At 57.2% G+C, this 14,209-nt stretch overlaps 5 protein-coding genes across 5 annotated transcripts; 2 read left to right on the top strand and 3 right to left on the bottom strand.

Annotated features, from left to right (window-relative positions):
* Positions 1–167: 167 nt before the first annotated feature.
* On the bottom strand, positions 168–2,016 carry SCHCODRAFT_02635435 (uncharacterized protein). Its single transcript, XM_050345866.1, has 5 exons — positions 1,902–2,016; positions 1,190–1,756; positions 1,091–1,142; positions 511–1,036; positions 168–462 (listed from the first exon to the last, which is right to left on the bottom strand). Exons 1-4 carry the CDS (start codon positions 1,983–1,985, stop codon positions 528–530), a joined length of 1,212 nt encoding a protein of 403 aa, XP_050198952.1. The 5' UTR covers positions 1,986–2,016; the 3' UTR covers positions 168–462; positions 511–527.
* Positions 2,017–2,183: 167 nt separating this feature from the next.
* On the top strand, positions 2,184–3,436 carry SCHCODRAFT_02635430 (GatB/YqeY domain-containing protein). Its single transcript, XM_003029844.2, has 5 exons — positions 2,184–2,362; positions 2,412–2,455; positions 2,510–2,542; positions 2,594–2,692; positions 2,813–3,436. The coding sequence occupies exons 1-5, from the start codon at positions 2,269–2,271 to the stop codon at positions 3,095–3,097; spliced, it is 555 nt and encodes a 184-aa protein (XP_003029890.2). The 5' UTR covers positions 2,184–2,268; the 3' UTR covers positions 3,098–3,436.
* SCHCODRAFT_02375157 (uncharacterized protein) lies at positions 3,297–6,046 on the bottom strand. Its single transcript, XM_003029444.2, has 6 exons — positions 5,744–6,046; positions 5,539–5,691; positions 5,329–5,487; positions 5,126–5,276; positions 4,682–5,063; positions 3,297–4,617 (listed from the first exon to the last, which is right to left on the bottom strand). The coding sequence occupies exons 1-6, from the start codon at positions 6,023–6,025 to the stop codon at positions 3,537–3,539; spliced, it is 2,208 nt and encodes a 735-aa protein (XP_003029490.1). The 5' UTR covers positions 6,026–6,046; the 3' UTR covers positions 3,297–3,536.
* A 646-nt stretch (positions 6,047–6,692) lies between these two features.
* SCHCODRAFT_02510687 (uncharacterized protein) lies at positions 6,693–9,225 on the top strand (the record flags this gene model as incomplete). The annotated part of the gene is made up of 16 exons (XM_050343240.1): positions 6,693–6,843; positions 6,897–7,082; positions 7,139–7,260; positions 7,309–7,360; positions 7,410–7,523; positions 7,576–7,738; positions 7,790–7,814; positions 7,873–8,015; positions 8,109–8,238; positions 8,289–8,442; positions 8,492–8,519; positions 8,580–8,613; positions 8,677–8,785; positions 8,842–8,905; positions 8,951–8,991; positions 9,041–9,225. 16 exons carry the CDS (start codon positions 6,693–6,695, stop codon positions 9,223–9,225), a joined length of 1,701 nt encoding a protein of 566 aa, XP_050198951.1.
* A 311-nt stretch (positions 9,226–9,536) lies between these two features.
* Positions 9,537–14,171, bottom strand: SCHCODRAFT_01191914 (uncharacterized protein). Its single transcript, XM_050341207.1, has 24 exons — positions 13,981–14,171; positions 13,832–13,930; positions 13,433–13,783; positions 13,280–13,381; positions 12,963–13,232; positions 12,679–12,900; positions 12,531–12,632; positions 12,406–12,479; positions 12,250–12,361; positions 12,147–12,197; positions 12,076–12,096; positions 11,844–12,025; positions 11,612–11,791; positions 11,280–11,558; positions 11,180–11,223; positions 11,026–11,129; positions 10,906–10,973; positions 10,654–10,696; positions 10,564–10,596; positions 10,455–10,513; positions 10,361–10,405; positions 10,249–10,304; positions 9,987–10,199; positions 9,537–9,932 (listed from the first exon to the last, which is right to left on the bottom strand). Exons 1-24 carry the CDS (start codon positions 14,106–14,108, stop codon positions 9,630–9,632), a joined length of 3,141 nt encoding a protein of 1,046 aa, XP_050198950.1. The 5' UTR covers positions 14,109–14,171; the 3' UTR covers positions 9,537–9,629.
* Positions 14,172–14,209: the final 38 nt, after the last annotated feature.

Raw genomic sequence — 14,209 nt, 5'->3', positions numbered from 1 at the left:
TCCGAGTAGACGGGCACTTTAGTATGTGTACAATGAAATCAGTGTATCGTCCAGACGACCGGCAGGCCGCGCAGGTTGCCGATCGGAGTGCGTCCGTCAACCTCAGGGCAGCAGCGACATTGGCCGTTAATATTACCCCTCACGACAATACCATCCCCTCAAGCAACGAGCATCAAGCAACAGTCTTCTCATTCGCTATATAGAGCTACAGTAGGCTACATCCTGATTGGGCAGCGATGCGAGGAGACGCACAGAGTACGAGTATACCTGCCCTCGTCCTCGTTGATCCCAGCTAGTAGAAGCTGACACTTTGCATTCGCGTTATGCAGTTCTGTCTCCCCTCTTGACCCATTGATAGACGGTTGGCATCCGAATCAATACGATCCAGCAAGGTGGCTGTTCCGTGTGCGCTTACCATCCGTCTTAGGTGGCATCGCGAATCGGCGCTGATGCTGATTGGTCCTTCAATCTCATCAGTAAACGCGCAAGCCAAGTACTTCGCAAACTCACCCTCCCGATCCCTTACCTCAGAAGAACACCGTATTCCTCTCCATGAACCTCGGTAAACGTCGATAGTCCACCCGATCCTTCGCCCCCGCCCACAACCACGCATCCAAGTCGGGCAGCGTCAATTGGTTGATCCACTTGAGGTCCTGCGGTACTTCAAGCTCGCGCGCAATCTTCACTGTAACCTCGCACGCATCGATGGCCGCGGCGCGCAAGACATAACCCTCTCTTGCGGTGACCAAAGGGCCTTCTTCGGGGGGTTCCGTCGATGGTTGTGATTCGCCCTCTGGCGGTGCAGCAAGGAGTGCATCGATCGTCTCTTTCGACCGAGCGTTGGGAAACAGGCGCTGAAGTGATGACGCGGACAGGTCGATGATTCCGAGGTGTACGAGCATCGAGGGGATCACATTGTCGCTGAAGATCGGGAGGTTTGACGTGTCGGGCGCGGGGAAGGGTGGCGGGTTGAGGGAGCCAAAGCGCACGGCGACGGTGTGGATTAGGAAGAGTGCCTTCTTGAAGCAGTAGACAGCTGTGTGTTGTAGTGAGCTCGTGGAGTTAGTTTGGGATTTCTGACCAGACTGACGTTCGCCATCCAAGTCGTACATGTCCTGGAATCCTGGGATCGCGCGGACGATCTTAGGAACTGGTGAGCACATATGCTAGGAGCGTCCAGAACACTAACCTGCTCAAGCACCTTATCCACCTCCGCATCCGGGTCGCCCTCCTTGCGCGCTTTCCCCCCAGCCTTGAGGGCTTCCGCTACAAGCGTTCCCAAATCCGGGTATCCCATCTCGACCAACCTCTCCCCCGTCTCGTTCAATGTCCTCGTAATCAATCTCACCAGCTCGTACAACGGCCCACCAAGCTCGCCCACAGTCACGCCTGGGATTGTCTCATGCGCACGCTCAAGGTGCACATTCACGCGTAGCAGCTCCGCGACCTTGCCATCCCCAATCGAGCGCATCCCTTCAGCGGAAAGCAGCTCGCCAGCATCACCCGCGGACTCGATGTGCAACGCAAAGGCAAGGGCACGGATGTTGTCCCAGGCGCCGCGCCCGGTCTCGGCGTGGAGGGGAGTGCGGTAGCCAGAGGCGAAGTTGAGGAGGGCGAGGACGGAGAGGAAGTTCAGCTCGGCGAGGGGGGAGGGGAAGCGGAGAGGGAGCGCAAGGCCATGGTTCTTGGACAGGCGGGTGAAGGTAGTTATGAAGGCGGGGGAAAGGAGTAGTGCGCGTATGGCGTCCTCGTCGATCTGTGGGTGCAGAAAGGAATGAGATTTGGTTGTGGGGTGGCGGACGCGAGATACCCCAGATGGGAAGGAATGACAGAGGGGATGTCGTGGTTCACGAGACGGGTAAGATTCCAAGAGGAGATTGTGCTGATCATCGCGCACTCACCCGGACATGTTGGGTCTCCCGAGCCTTGCGCGCCGACTCACGGATGGCGCGCAGATAGGCGCCCGACACTGGAAGGCTCACCATGACCGAAAGTCGCGTTATCGATTAGTTACTCGTTTCACAAGCAACTCCGCGCTTCGCAGAATCAGCGCACTGCAGTCCGATGGTGGGCGTTGAGCGCGAGAGGGGGGCGGGCGCCTATCAGCGGCTCGCCCGTTGTGGGCGTGCGCGATCGTCACGGACCACCTGACGGCGTGACTCACGGAAGTTTGCGCGTCGCGTGCGGGCCGGCCGTGCGTGTGGCGCGCACAGATCGACTCTCGCCCTCCGCGCCTGCCCGGCCTGCTCGTTTCGTGTCGCCGTCGCTATGAACAGCTCTCTCCGGTCCCTTGGGCGCTTCGCCCATGTCGCCCGCGTCGCGGCCGTCCGTCGGGCGTACAGCACGCCTGCCGGTACCACCGGTACCCTACCATGTTCCCCCAGACCCTCCCGCCTTGACGCCGTGCCCAGACATCCGCGCCCAGCTCATGGCCGGCATCAAGACCGCAATGAAGGTATACTTACACTTTGAGCACCCATCCACTGCTCACAAGCCCCCAAACTGACAGGCAAAGGACACTGCCGCGTCCACCGTGCTCCGTGTACGTGACCCCCTGCCTGGCTCGCCCGCTCTCCCGCTCACCTCCCGTCAGTCCGTCCAGGCAGAGGTGACCAATGCAGATAAGGCCGCAAACGAGAAAGTCGGATCCTCCGCCATCATCTCCATTCTGCGCAAGGCCATTCAGCGACGGGTGAGTCACCCCGCTTCCTTGACCCACAAATCCGCCCACCCCTCACACCAATTCCCGTCCCCGTCTCCCTCGCACCGCAGTCTCCCTGATCACGCACCTACCCTGACCACACCCACACAGACCGACGCCGCCGCGCAGTACGATGCCGCCGCACGCGCCGACCTCGCCGAGCAGGAACGCCGAGAGGCCGCCCTCCTCGCCGAGCTTGTCCCCCCACTCCTCCCTGAGTCCGCCATCGACGAGAAGCTGCGCGAGGCCCTCGCCGCGCTCCCCGCCGACACCGACGCGCGCGCCAAGCAGGGCCTCCTCTTCAAGCAGTTCTACGCCATCGTCGACAAGGCGCTCGTCGATCCCGCTCTTGTGAAGCAGCGCGCGCAGGCCATCCTCCGAGTCGTGTCGGCCTAACTTCCTCAGCTCGGCATCTCTCGCGCGACTTAACTAATACTACAACGCTATGCCGCGCAGACTTCTACCGGAATTCTGTTAGGCGTACCTACTAGCGGGTAGGTGCCTGCCGAGACACCTCCGTGGGTCGCCGCAGGGTATAGGGGGGTTGCGGCAAAGTTTGTGGGCGCCCCGGGTGGATACTCGCCGGGTTCTGAGGTTCTTAGGTTGGTCTTGGGCTGGCCTTTTTACGAAGTTACACACCCTTACACTCCTGGCCGTCGCCTATCACTCTCCTTCTTCCATGTGCTTTAGCATACGACACCTAATACAGAAGCGATCCCTACTTATGGTACACGAGCGTCTGTCAGAACGGCAAACCCTTCGTTAAGCGCCCAAGCACCCGTGCGGTGAGCGAACGGACGTGGGGTGACCGACTCGACTCGGATACTATTCACCCTCACGAACCGGTCGAGCCCGAGCTGCCAGCCTGGTTCGCCTCCTCGCCCTCCTGCGGCGTCGCCCTCGCAGGCAGCGAGCTCCGCAGACGCATAAGCTCGTCCACGCACCCATACACCGTCTGCGACACGCTCTCCAGCACGCGCAGCCGCTCGTCGATCGCCTCCCTTGTCAGCCGGTCCATCCGCCCCAGTTCCTCGTCCGACATCCGCGCCGCAGACGGCGGCGCGCGCCGGATCTCGATCTCGTCGACCGCGGGGATGAGCAACGGCACTTGCAGCGGGGCGGGGGAAGTGGTGGTGGTAGGGGTCGGCGTAGTCATGGTAGGGGTAGGCGTAGTAGCAGTAGGGGCGGTGGCAGAGGTTGCGGAGGCACTAGCAGTCGGAGCACTGACCTCAGCAGCGGTGCCGTCGCTGGTGCTAGAGGGCCCACCCGCGTTCATCCTGCGCAAGAACGCGGCACGCGCCGCTTCGCGCGCGGATATCTCCGTCTCTGATCCCTGCGATGGAGTTGCCGTGCTCGTAGACGTACTGGAAGCAGTCTCCTGACTGCCCGTACTGGTTGTGGGTGAGGTTGGCGAGGTAGGTGAGGTGGGGGCTCTCGTAGTAGGCGCCTCGTTCGCAGGGTTCGGCCAAGGCTGCCAGACGCCGTTGGGTCCCATAAATCCTTCGAGGGGCTGGACATCCTGCAAAGGCGGTCGGCTGGTCGTGACAGTCGGTGTCCCGGTACCCTGCTGCCCTCCTGGGCCATAGTGAATGTGGTACTGAACGACGAGTCCACCAGCGGGTAGATGCTGCACGTGAATACGATTATTGGGCGGCTGTTGTGGTGCTTGCGTCTGCGCAGGCTGAGGTGCAGCAGGTACCCCGGCAGGTCGCGCCGCGCCGCCCCCAAAGAGCCCACCCACGAAGCGCGCCGCATTGTTGATATTGTTCATCCGCTGGTTCGCCCCTGCTTGACCCGCTGCGTTCCCCGCTGGTGCATTGGCGGCCCCAGCGGCATTCCCTGGCTGATTGGCCGGCCTCGCTACGCCATTTTGCGGCGCCTGACCCTGCGGCGTCGTCTCGAGAACCGTGCGGCGACTGGAAGGGGACGAATCCACGTAAATACGCGGTCCGCGATTGGGAAAATCGATGGGTGACTCACCAGGTCGGGCAGCTCTGCTGACGTTCTAGCCAGGAGCGAAGACAGTAGAAATGGAAGATATGGCCACAAGGGAGCTTCTTTGGAGTTTGATTGGGGCCCTCCGGAGGGTTCGGGCCTTGTTCGTTGGGCGCTGGCTGTTGGACCATTTCTTCGCGACAGATGATGCATGTTCGATCAGACATGGCTTCGAGTTCTTCGGCAGTGGCATTGGGGTATCGCTCGTCCATGTTTCTTGTCGCCGTCCTATAGCGGTGCAATGCACGTAAACGCATGAAGAACGACCGTCCGGTCATGAACACGTCGCGAATGATGTTGAGCGGAACACCGTAGAACATCATGATGACCACGAAGAAGACACTGTATGTGGCCAACTTGAGGAAATCTAAGATGCGCGCAAGCATCTGTGTGAATCAACAAGCTAGAAACTCGATAATCAATGCTTACCAGTCGCAAGGTCAATGTAGAACGTGATGACACTCTTATGCTCCCATGGTGGCGCATTTTCGCCGCCACGAATCGACGCCCGTCGGAAGTCATATACCGACAGCATGTATTTGGACACAGTGCTGAAGCAAGATGAGAGCAGGACACCGTACTGTGGCGTACAGCATAAATAACTCGCAACTGTGGAACACATTGTCGCGTACCTCGCATGCAAAGAGGACCATGCAGCTCACGCCGTTAGCCAAGTTGCTTTCGACGGCAATCAGGAGCATGATTGTGTCCGTCAGCCAGAGGATCATGAACAATAGCGACATTCTGATGTGAAAGAGCAGGGGCGGCCCGGGATATGGTCTTTGATCCATCTGCGGTAAGGTGAGATTTTATTGTTGATCATTGTTCGTTCAATGACGCACCCATTCTATCCGGTCACTCGCTAGCCAGTGGAAAGCCTTCACGAACACGAGGAAGCAGAACATGACTGCGAACGACGCGTCGAACTCATCCCGGAAGATGGTAAAGGACAGGAGGGATTCTGTAATGAAGTACCATGTCCTGTCGTAGAGCCGCTAATGAGGGACCGTCAGATACATCCCGGCAGAAGACCGTTGTGGCGCGCACCTCGACCTCAACTGCTCGCAGAGGGCCGAAGAAGATGAGCTGCACTAGATGACCGCAGAAGACAGCGAGGAGGAGTCCGAAGTTGGCAAAGATGAGGACACTGGCACTGCTCCGAGACAAGTAGATCATGACGGAGTAAAAGTTGCTGTGATTGCGTGCGCCATTGACGATGCATCCTGCGGTTGCAAAGACGGAGAGTACTGCATATAAAGCCAGCTTATTGCTGGAAATTGAGGATATGGCATCTCGCGTTCGATGCCTGAGGGCCTCAATGGGCGGCATGTCGAGCGGGGTGAGGGGACGAGGGCAAGCAGGCGGCGCGACGTGGCCCGTCGCGCCACGTGATGTGACGTGACAAACCAGTTCATCACCGGATCAGAACATCAACGCACCACCTGCTACCAACGGGCGCTTAGCGTTACTATACCCCTCATAAGCGCTGGGCGCTTATCGCACTCTGGCTGCCGGTACACTCAAATGGAGACAGATCTGAGCCCCCGAGTAACAATTAAACACTGCAGATGCCTTTCCCGCCCGGTAATCCATATTCACAATACCCGCTTTTGGGCCACAAACAATCCAATGCAGGACAATAATCCCCATCTAACTCCCGTACAGCCTTGTCGGCCCATCATATATAAAGGCACAAGGAAGATGCAGAGATCACCTACACCCCACTTTCTTTCTTCTCCATCCACTGATCACCCGTTTTGTGGCTAGACAGTCGGTCGGTCAAATTTTCACCTCCCACCATCACCGCGACGCTGAAGAATAGCCCAGTCGCATGTCCGATATTCATCCCAGGTCTCGCTCTGGTGAAAAGCACTCGTCAACCAAGAGCGAGGCCTCTCCGCCCGCGGCAACGAACGCCGGTCTTCTCCGGAGTGGCTGGCGTCTACCCCAGTTGATTTCTGTCGCTCTAGTGGCAGTGGCGCTGGCATATTTCGCCATGGATCCGCGCAAGGACACAAAGGGTGCTGAGGGTCCCTACGCCCTCTGCTCGACGGAAGGCAAGCAAATTTATACGGTAGACGCCGACAATTCCCGCGTTGAGTGCGTCGTTGTCAACGGGCCTCATATCGTGGATACTGGCTCTCTTCGTGCGTGATAAATTATCCCCGTGTATTCTTCCGGCTAACAGGCTGCGGCGAAGGCGAGGTCACGGCTCGCTGGCAGGCGAACACCACTGGCCTTGAAGGAGAGTCCAACGGTGGTCTCAGCGTTCGTTTCATCCCCCGTGGCGGTATTGCTATTCCCGGCTTTACCGACGCTCACGCCCACATCCTTGAGTACGGCGCCGCTCAGGAGCTGGCCCTCGAAGGCTCCAAGACCATTCAAGGTAATTTTACCAAACGTGGCAACGCCTTTCCGATGTTTTTGCTCACGTGAAAATAGATGCTGTAGCGCTCGTCCGAAGCTTCATCCTGACCAATCCAGTCGTTCAGAAGGATCCTACGAGGTTCATCACAGGCGGGGGATGGGACCACACTGTATGGAACGGAACATGGCCCTCTGCGGTATATTTGCTTCTTGTGGCGATGATATCTCAGCTAATAACCCTCTAGGCCGATTTGGACTCGGACCCGATCATTCAAGGCCGTCCTATCGTCCTGCAAAGTGGGTGTTTGTGTCGAACTAAGATCAGACAAGGCTAATACCGCTTTAGGCAAGGATTGTCATGCTTTGTGGGTTTCTGCCAAGGCGCTGGAGATGATGGGCGAGCTGCCGCGCGAGGTCGAAGGCGGTGTCATCGTGCGGGATGCTGCAGGCAACCCGACAGGTATGCGTTAATTTTGGCGTTGCCGACAACCCTCAACCTCATCAACTACTAGGTCTCATGCTTGACAACGCTCAAGAGCTCGTAAAGCAGCCGCCTCTCACCGAGGACGATCTGGAGCGCCGTTTTTCAATTACCGTCAATGCTGCTCACAAGTACGGTGTCACAGCCATTCACGACGCCGGCCTCGATCCGGTATCGTTACGTTTCTTCAAAAGGTCCGTGAGAGCACAACCTTGCCAGCAGCCACTGACTGGATTCCTGAACAGCCGGGCCGCGAAAGGAAGACTTCCTGTAAGCCTTGGGACCGTCAACCGTTCGCACGAGCTTGCACAGCTTAACCGTGTTACAGATCCGGGTCTACGCCATGAATCTCTTCGATGAGACGCGCGAGTACTGGGGCGACAAGATGGAGAAGGTCTCTGGCGAGGGAGACGGCACACTCACTGCTCGGAGTGTCAAGATATTTGCCGACGGCAAGCAATGCTTTCCGAGGTGACTTACGCGCACGTGCTAATCTTCCACCCCTCAGGTGCCCTCCGCACTGGTGGATCTGCCGTGAGAACCTGGCTGTTCGGCCTTTGCTAGCTTCGCTCACCACTGTTTGCAGCTCTATGAACCTTATGAGGATAACCCCTCTACTCCGGGGTTCATGCGCATCGCGCCGGAGACGCTCTTCGACATCATCCCGCGTTTCCTGAAGGATGGATGGCAGACTGTGAGTACAGCATCCCGGATCTATATAGGGCCTTGCTTACACCTCGGCAGTGCGTTCACGCCATTGGTGATCGTGCCAACGGCATAGTCCTCGATGCCTTTGAGGCGGCCCTCGATGGTGCGAACGTGACCGCCCTCCGCCCCCGCCTCGAGCACGCGCAGATGATGGCGCCCGCGGACATGGCCCGGCTCGGCAAGCTCGGAGGTGAGCCGAGGTTTACACTTCGAGAACTCGCTATCTGACTCAGGATCAGTCATCGCCAGTGTTCAGCCCACTCACGCGTGAGCGCGATTTACGATAGGGAAGTTTCTGAGCAGTAGAACTGATACATTGCTTCGCAGCATCAGCGACATGTGGTACGCGCAGGATCGCCTCGTGAGTAGCATGTATAGCACCCGAAGGCAGGACGGGAGCGCTAATAGGCTTATTTCCTCGTAGGGACCGGAGCGTGTCAAGCGTCTCTATGCGTTCCGTTCTTTGGTCGATAACGGTGCTCGTCTTGCGTTGGGAACGGACGCCCCAGTGGAGGATATCAACCCTATGATCAGTCCGTCGAGTTTCTTTATGCAACTACAGCATCCGAGGTCTGATGCATGTTCGCAGCTTTCTACGCCTCCATCACACGTCTGTCGCCCGATGGCAAGTCGCCTCATGGTACGGATGGATGGTAAGTTACTTCTGCGCCATATAGGCCGCTGCTGATTTTCTGTAGGTTCCCGGAGCAGCGTTTGAGCCGGACTGAGGCTCTGAGAGGTAAGAGCGACCCACATCTGCAGCGGACGAGTTCTTACCTTGAGAATAGGCATGACCATCGATGCTGCCTACGCATCCTTTACGGAGAAGACCCTCGGATCCCTCGAGCGCGGGAAACTCGCGGACATCGTCGTCCTCAACCAGGACATCATGAAGGTCGACGCCGACAAGCTTCTGTCCACCAAGGTCCTCGCGACGGTCATTGAAGGCCAGGTCGTCTACGGCGACCTCTGAACCAACGAAGTTTCTCTTTTCCAATTGTTCTCCTCTTTTCTTCTCTTTTCTTTTTCTCTCCCTTTTCTGAAAGCATATAACCAAAATCGCCAGATACTGAGGGACGGGGGTTTGGGGTAGTTCGGCCTCATCGTATAGATAGGCCCCTCTGCCCCCCGCCAACTTTCGGTTTATACCTTCCTTGCTTCACCTTCAGGACAGCACCGAGTCATATGCCGGTGTATCCCTAAACTGTCTGCTTTTGCTCGATACGACTGTCAACGCCAAATGTATGTCTACGAATCCGATGAACATGTGTCTATGTGTGTATTCTGAAGTCCGATCCATGTCGACAGCAAGCAGCGCAGCAGCCGGGCATTAGTACACCAAGTACATCTCGTATACAAGCTAAGTACTGTAACCCTCTAGGCCTCCTTCATCGGCACGTCCTCCGGCGTCGTCGATGCAGTCTTCTCGAAGACGTAAGTAATTGTACCCCCGGGAAGCGATTGGAACTTCTTGCTAGCATCCATCGCGTCAATCGTGGCGAGATCGAGGGACAGCAAAGTCTCCAGCTGAGATTTGGGTGCCGAGGCTTCCGTCGGAGGTGGCCGGTACAGCAAGCTTCGCAACACGCCGTCCGACATGTTCTCAGCGCCGGGGCCCAAGCAGTTGATATGCTTGAACTCTCCCAAGGCCGCCAGGGCAGCCTTCTTCTTCTGCAGGTCCTATAGCAGAAGATCAGCCACGCCTCGAGACAGCGGGAGAACGAGCGAGCTTACCGCTTTGTCGGCCTTGCTGATGTCTTTGGGTTTAACCTGCGAGGCAGGTAGGAACCCCTTCCGCTCCTCGCCGTCTTCTTCCTCGGACTCGTCCTCATCCGGGGACCCTTCGTCTTCGGGAGAAGCTGGTGGCATGTCTGCCTCGCACGAGCAGTCCAGAAGGTCATGCGTATTGCAGCCGGTGTCGGCGTAGACGCGGAAGATATCGCGAAGCTGAGCTTGCGCCTCAGCATGAGGTTCAGTCCAGGGACTAAGCACTCACGTCTTTCCGCGTGAACGAGTCGCTCTTGTCCTTGGACGACTCCGATCCCATGAGAGCTGCCGCACAACCGTTCATCAGAACACTAGTTTCGATGCACGAAGATGACACGTACAACTGCTTAGTCCCAACTTCGTGACCTGACGCTGGTAGATCTTCTCTGCATCCGTAGTCGGTAAGAAGAACGACCTCATCGGTGAACGGCATACCATCTATGAGGCCAGCCGTCATGAAACGGTAGACGTGCACAGGCCGCTTCTGACCATCGCTGACGATACCGATGAGCTAGCGCTTTCGTAGGAGCCGCCTATAGCATACCGATGACAACGAGCTGCAGACTGCAAGTCGTAACTGGGTACAATCAATCAGTTATGGTCCGCCCGCCTTTCATGAGCAAATAATGCGAACCTAGGATTCCAGTCACAATCGAACAAGATGAGCCTCGAGGCACCTTGAGATTGCGTTAGATTCTGGATGCCCGGACTGATCTCAATAGCGGCACTCACCCGTAAGGTTGATTCCGACACCACCTGAGATCGATTAGCGCCGAGCGACATGCGACCGAGGTCAATTGAGCAAACGTGCCTGCTTTCGAACTCAGCAGGAAGATGACTGGCCTCGCGTCAGCACCGATTCAGTGCAGTAACGAGATCCACTCACAGTTGCTCCTCTGCGTAGACTTGTTGAACTGGTTGACGTATTCCTGGCGCTTAGCAGGCGGGGTATTGCTGAAAGATGCGATGAGACGAGATTGGCGCCCGAGGACGTGGTGATCCTCACCCATCCAGACGGTTGTACTTGTATCGCTTGCGGTCGCAGTAGGCCGACAGGATGTTGAGTGAAGAAGTATAATGGGACACGAAGACGACTTTCTCGTCCGTGTGCTACAACATGTCAGCATCGACGGCAGCAGCAACAAGGTCACGACACTGACCTCATAGATGTACTTCAACAGCTTCGACACCAGGATCAGCTTGCCTACAACCAGTCAGCAACATGCTAGTGATCTCACTCATAGACTAGGGGGTACGTACCACTCAAAGTCATATCGTCCACCCTCGCGTCCGGCTGCAGAACCGTCACCGCATCCGCCACCGCACTCTTCGCAATACTAGTCCTCGAGCTCTCCTTATCCTTATCATGCGCCGCCTTCACAAGGATCGGACTATTCGACACCTTCTTCAAGGTGTTCAACAACGCCAACGTATCCGCCTGCGACCCGTTCACGAAGTCATCGACCTTGTCCGGGTGCAGGATCTTCTGGTACATGGAAATTTGCAGCTGGGTCGGTTTGACGAAGACAATGTGTTCATCTGAAGCGAAGGTCAGCTGCGGGTCGATTGATCGGTAGTGCAAGCGGACTTACGCTTGGGAGGCAGGTAATTGCCAAGCAAGCCGGCATCCCTGCGTAGGACGAAGCTGTTCGAGATGGTGAGCAGCTGAGCGAGCCGCCCTTCGCCAATTTCGAGCTCCTTTGGGGTCGCCTCCGGGGTTCGGCTCTTGACGATGGGTATCTCATACACGCGACGGAAGGTCTGGTAGTCGTCTATGAACAGTCAGCGCGCGCGCGTGTGAACCAACATATGTGTATGCCGCACCCAGCAAACCCGGATTACAGAAGTCAGCCATGGCGTGGAACTCGCTCAGATCGTTCTGGATAGGCGTCCCGGACAGGATCACACGTCTCGGCGTCTTGAGCGCCTTGAACATGGTAGTCGTCTTGTTGTTCGCTGACTTCAGTCGGTGCCCTTCGTCGCATATAATGAGCCCGACAGGAGGGCTGAGGGCAGGCTTCAGCCTTGCAGTCAGAGGTACAACATCGACACTCACATGCACGTCGTGATCTTGTTGCTATAAACGAATTTAGCCGGTGGATAGGACGAGTATTGGCGCGCACTCACACGACGGTCCGCAGTCGCTCATAACCGATGATCAAGACGTGCTGGTGCTTCCTACACGGGAGAGTAAGCGAGGACCCAACAACACCGCGCCAGATATGCTCACCCTCCATGCAAGAACGTCTGCAATCCCTTGTTGCTGTTGTCGCAAACCGTCACACCCACGCGATCGCGCCCGAGCCATTTGTGGAACTCGGACTTCCAGTTCTTCGTGTGTTCTAGTCAGCGACATCGCAGATGATCAGCAAACGCAGACACCTACGTTCACCAGGGATACTGGGCATACGATCAAGACCTTCTGTACCGCTGGCGTGGGCCCGAAGAACGGATTTTGTTCTGTACAATGATGGATCAGCGTAGCTCGCCTATCAAGGATGGTCGACATACTCAGCAGCGTCCATACGAGGGTGATCGTCTTCGCAAAGCACCGTCAGATGAAGCAAGAGGGAGATGCGCATACACCCCACCTGCAAAGTCTTCCCGAGACCCCTGCGCGAAGTCAGAAGGCTACAAAACTGCAGAAGAAAGCGCATACATCTCATCTGCAAGGATGCAGCCTTGCCCCTCGTGCTTCCGCAGGCCCATGACGCACTCGTACAGGAACTTCACCCCCTCAACTTGATGAGGCCGAAGCCTACGGCCGAGCACAGGATCAATGACGACCGGAACGACAGGCAAACCCTTCTTGTTGAACTTCTTGATATGGTCCTTTGTCGGCGCCTTCATCACAATCGCTCCTTCCGCCGCCGGATCGTGTCTGTCGTCAACATCCAGTCAGCCCTCTTCCCTCTCACAAAACAAACAGGAACGACAACGCACAACGGCTTCGGCTCCTTTGACTTCGGCGGCGCGCCATAGAAATTCGCCGCCGCAATCGGCTTCATCGGCTGCGGCTTCACGACAGGCAGCGTCGGCGCAGCAACGACTTCCACATCGTCCTCATCATCCCCGGCGTCCTTGAGGCGCTCACGTACGGCGTCCGGGAGCTGCGAGCGAGGCATCACGGCATCGAAGCGCACTTCCTTTCCGCCAATGTACATGCGGTAGCCTTCAGACAGGAGATGCCCTTTGCAGGATGTGGAGCCCATTCTGCAGAACAGTTAGCGTGGGTGCGACGAATTGGGTTGGCAGCGTACATCTTCCCCTCCTCGGAGATGAGCGTGAGCTTGTCGTCGGACTTCTCGGCGTATGCGTCCCCATCCCACGTCTGCTTATTCTTATTGTTGACGGGCTTCCGCCTGCGAAGTAGATCAACAGAGAGCGCATATACGCAAGGAAACCCGACGTACCATGCAACGGACCAGATCCCATCCTTCTGGTCCGAGGAAGTATCATCATTTCGCACCTGCGAGGAGGATTGCGAGGTCGCCAGCAAGCTGACAGGCTGTAGGGGAATGCCCCGCGATGGCTGCGCGAATGACTTGCCAATGGTAGGTGGCTTGAAGGCCTTGTATGCAGAGTGTGATGTTCGGATGGGTGATGCCTCGACGGGAGTCGACACCGAGAAGGTGGAGCTGCCGAAGCAGGAGCCGGACAGGAAGTCCCTCTTGGTTAGCTCCCTGTCGAGCTCGAGGTCCTTGCCGCCGACAGAGAAGTTCTTGCCAGATGACAGAGGCAAGTCGGCTCGTCCGAAGCCCACACTGCGGGAAGTCAGTAATCGTGAGGCACCTCGGGAGTACGACACTCACGCTTTCCCGTCCATATCATACAGGGTGGCCTTGCTCCCAACTACCTGGAGGACTCCGTCTTCGTCCCATGTCTTGTGCTTCCTCGTCTGAGGGTTTCTCCTACTTCCTATTCAGCTTTTCGCTTCCCCAGCATCACACATTCCACGCACCATTGAACCACCCAATACTCCTCTGTCGAGCTCGACCCGATCTCTGACTGTCGTCTCTTTGCCGCAGGTCCGTCTGCGGCTTCGGATTTCCGTTTGCTGGGCACGACTGGATTCTGGAAAGCAGGCATGACTGAAGCACGGTAGCGGTCTATCTGGAGAGCGGGGGCGGTCTATATGAAGCAAGATGGCGGTCGTGAGCAAGAGTGGCGATGGCTGTGACTGATCGCCT

The sequence above is a fragment of the Schizophyllum commune genome (genome assembly GCF_000143185.2).
Source record: "Schizophyllum commune H4-8 unplaced genomic scaffold SCHCOscaffold_9, whole genome shotgun sequence".
Lineage (NCBI taxonomy): Eukaryota > Fungi > Basidiomycota > Agaricomycetes > Agaricales > Schizophyllaceae > Schizophyllum > Schizophyllum commune.
This window is presented reverse-complemented; position numbering and strand designations above follow the sequence as displayed.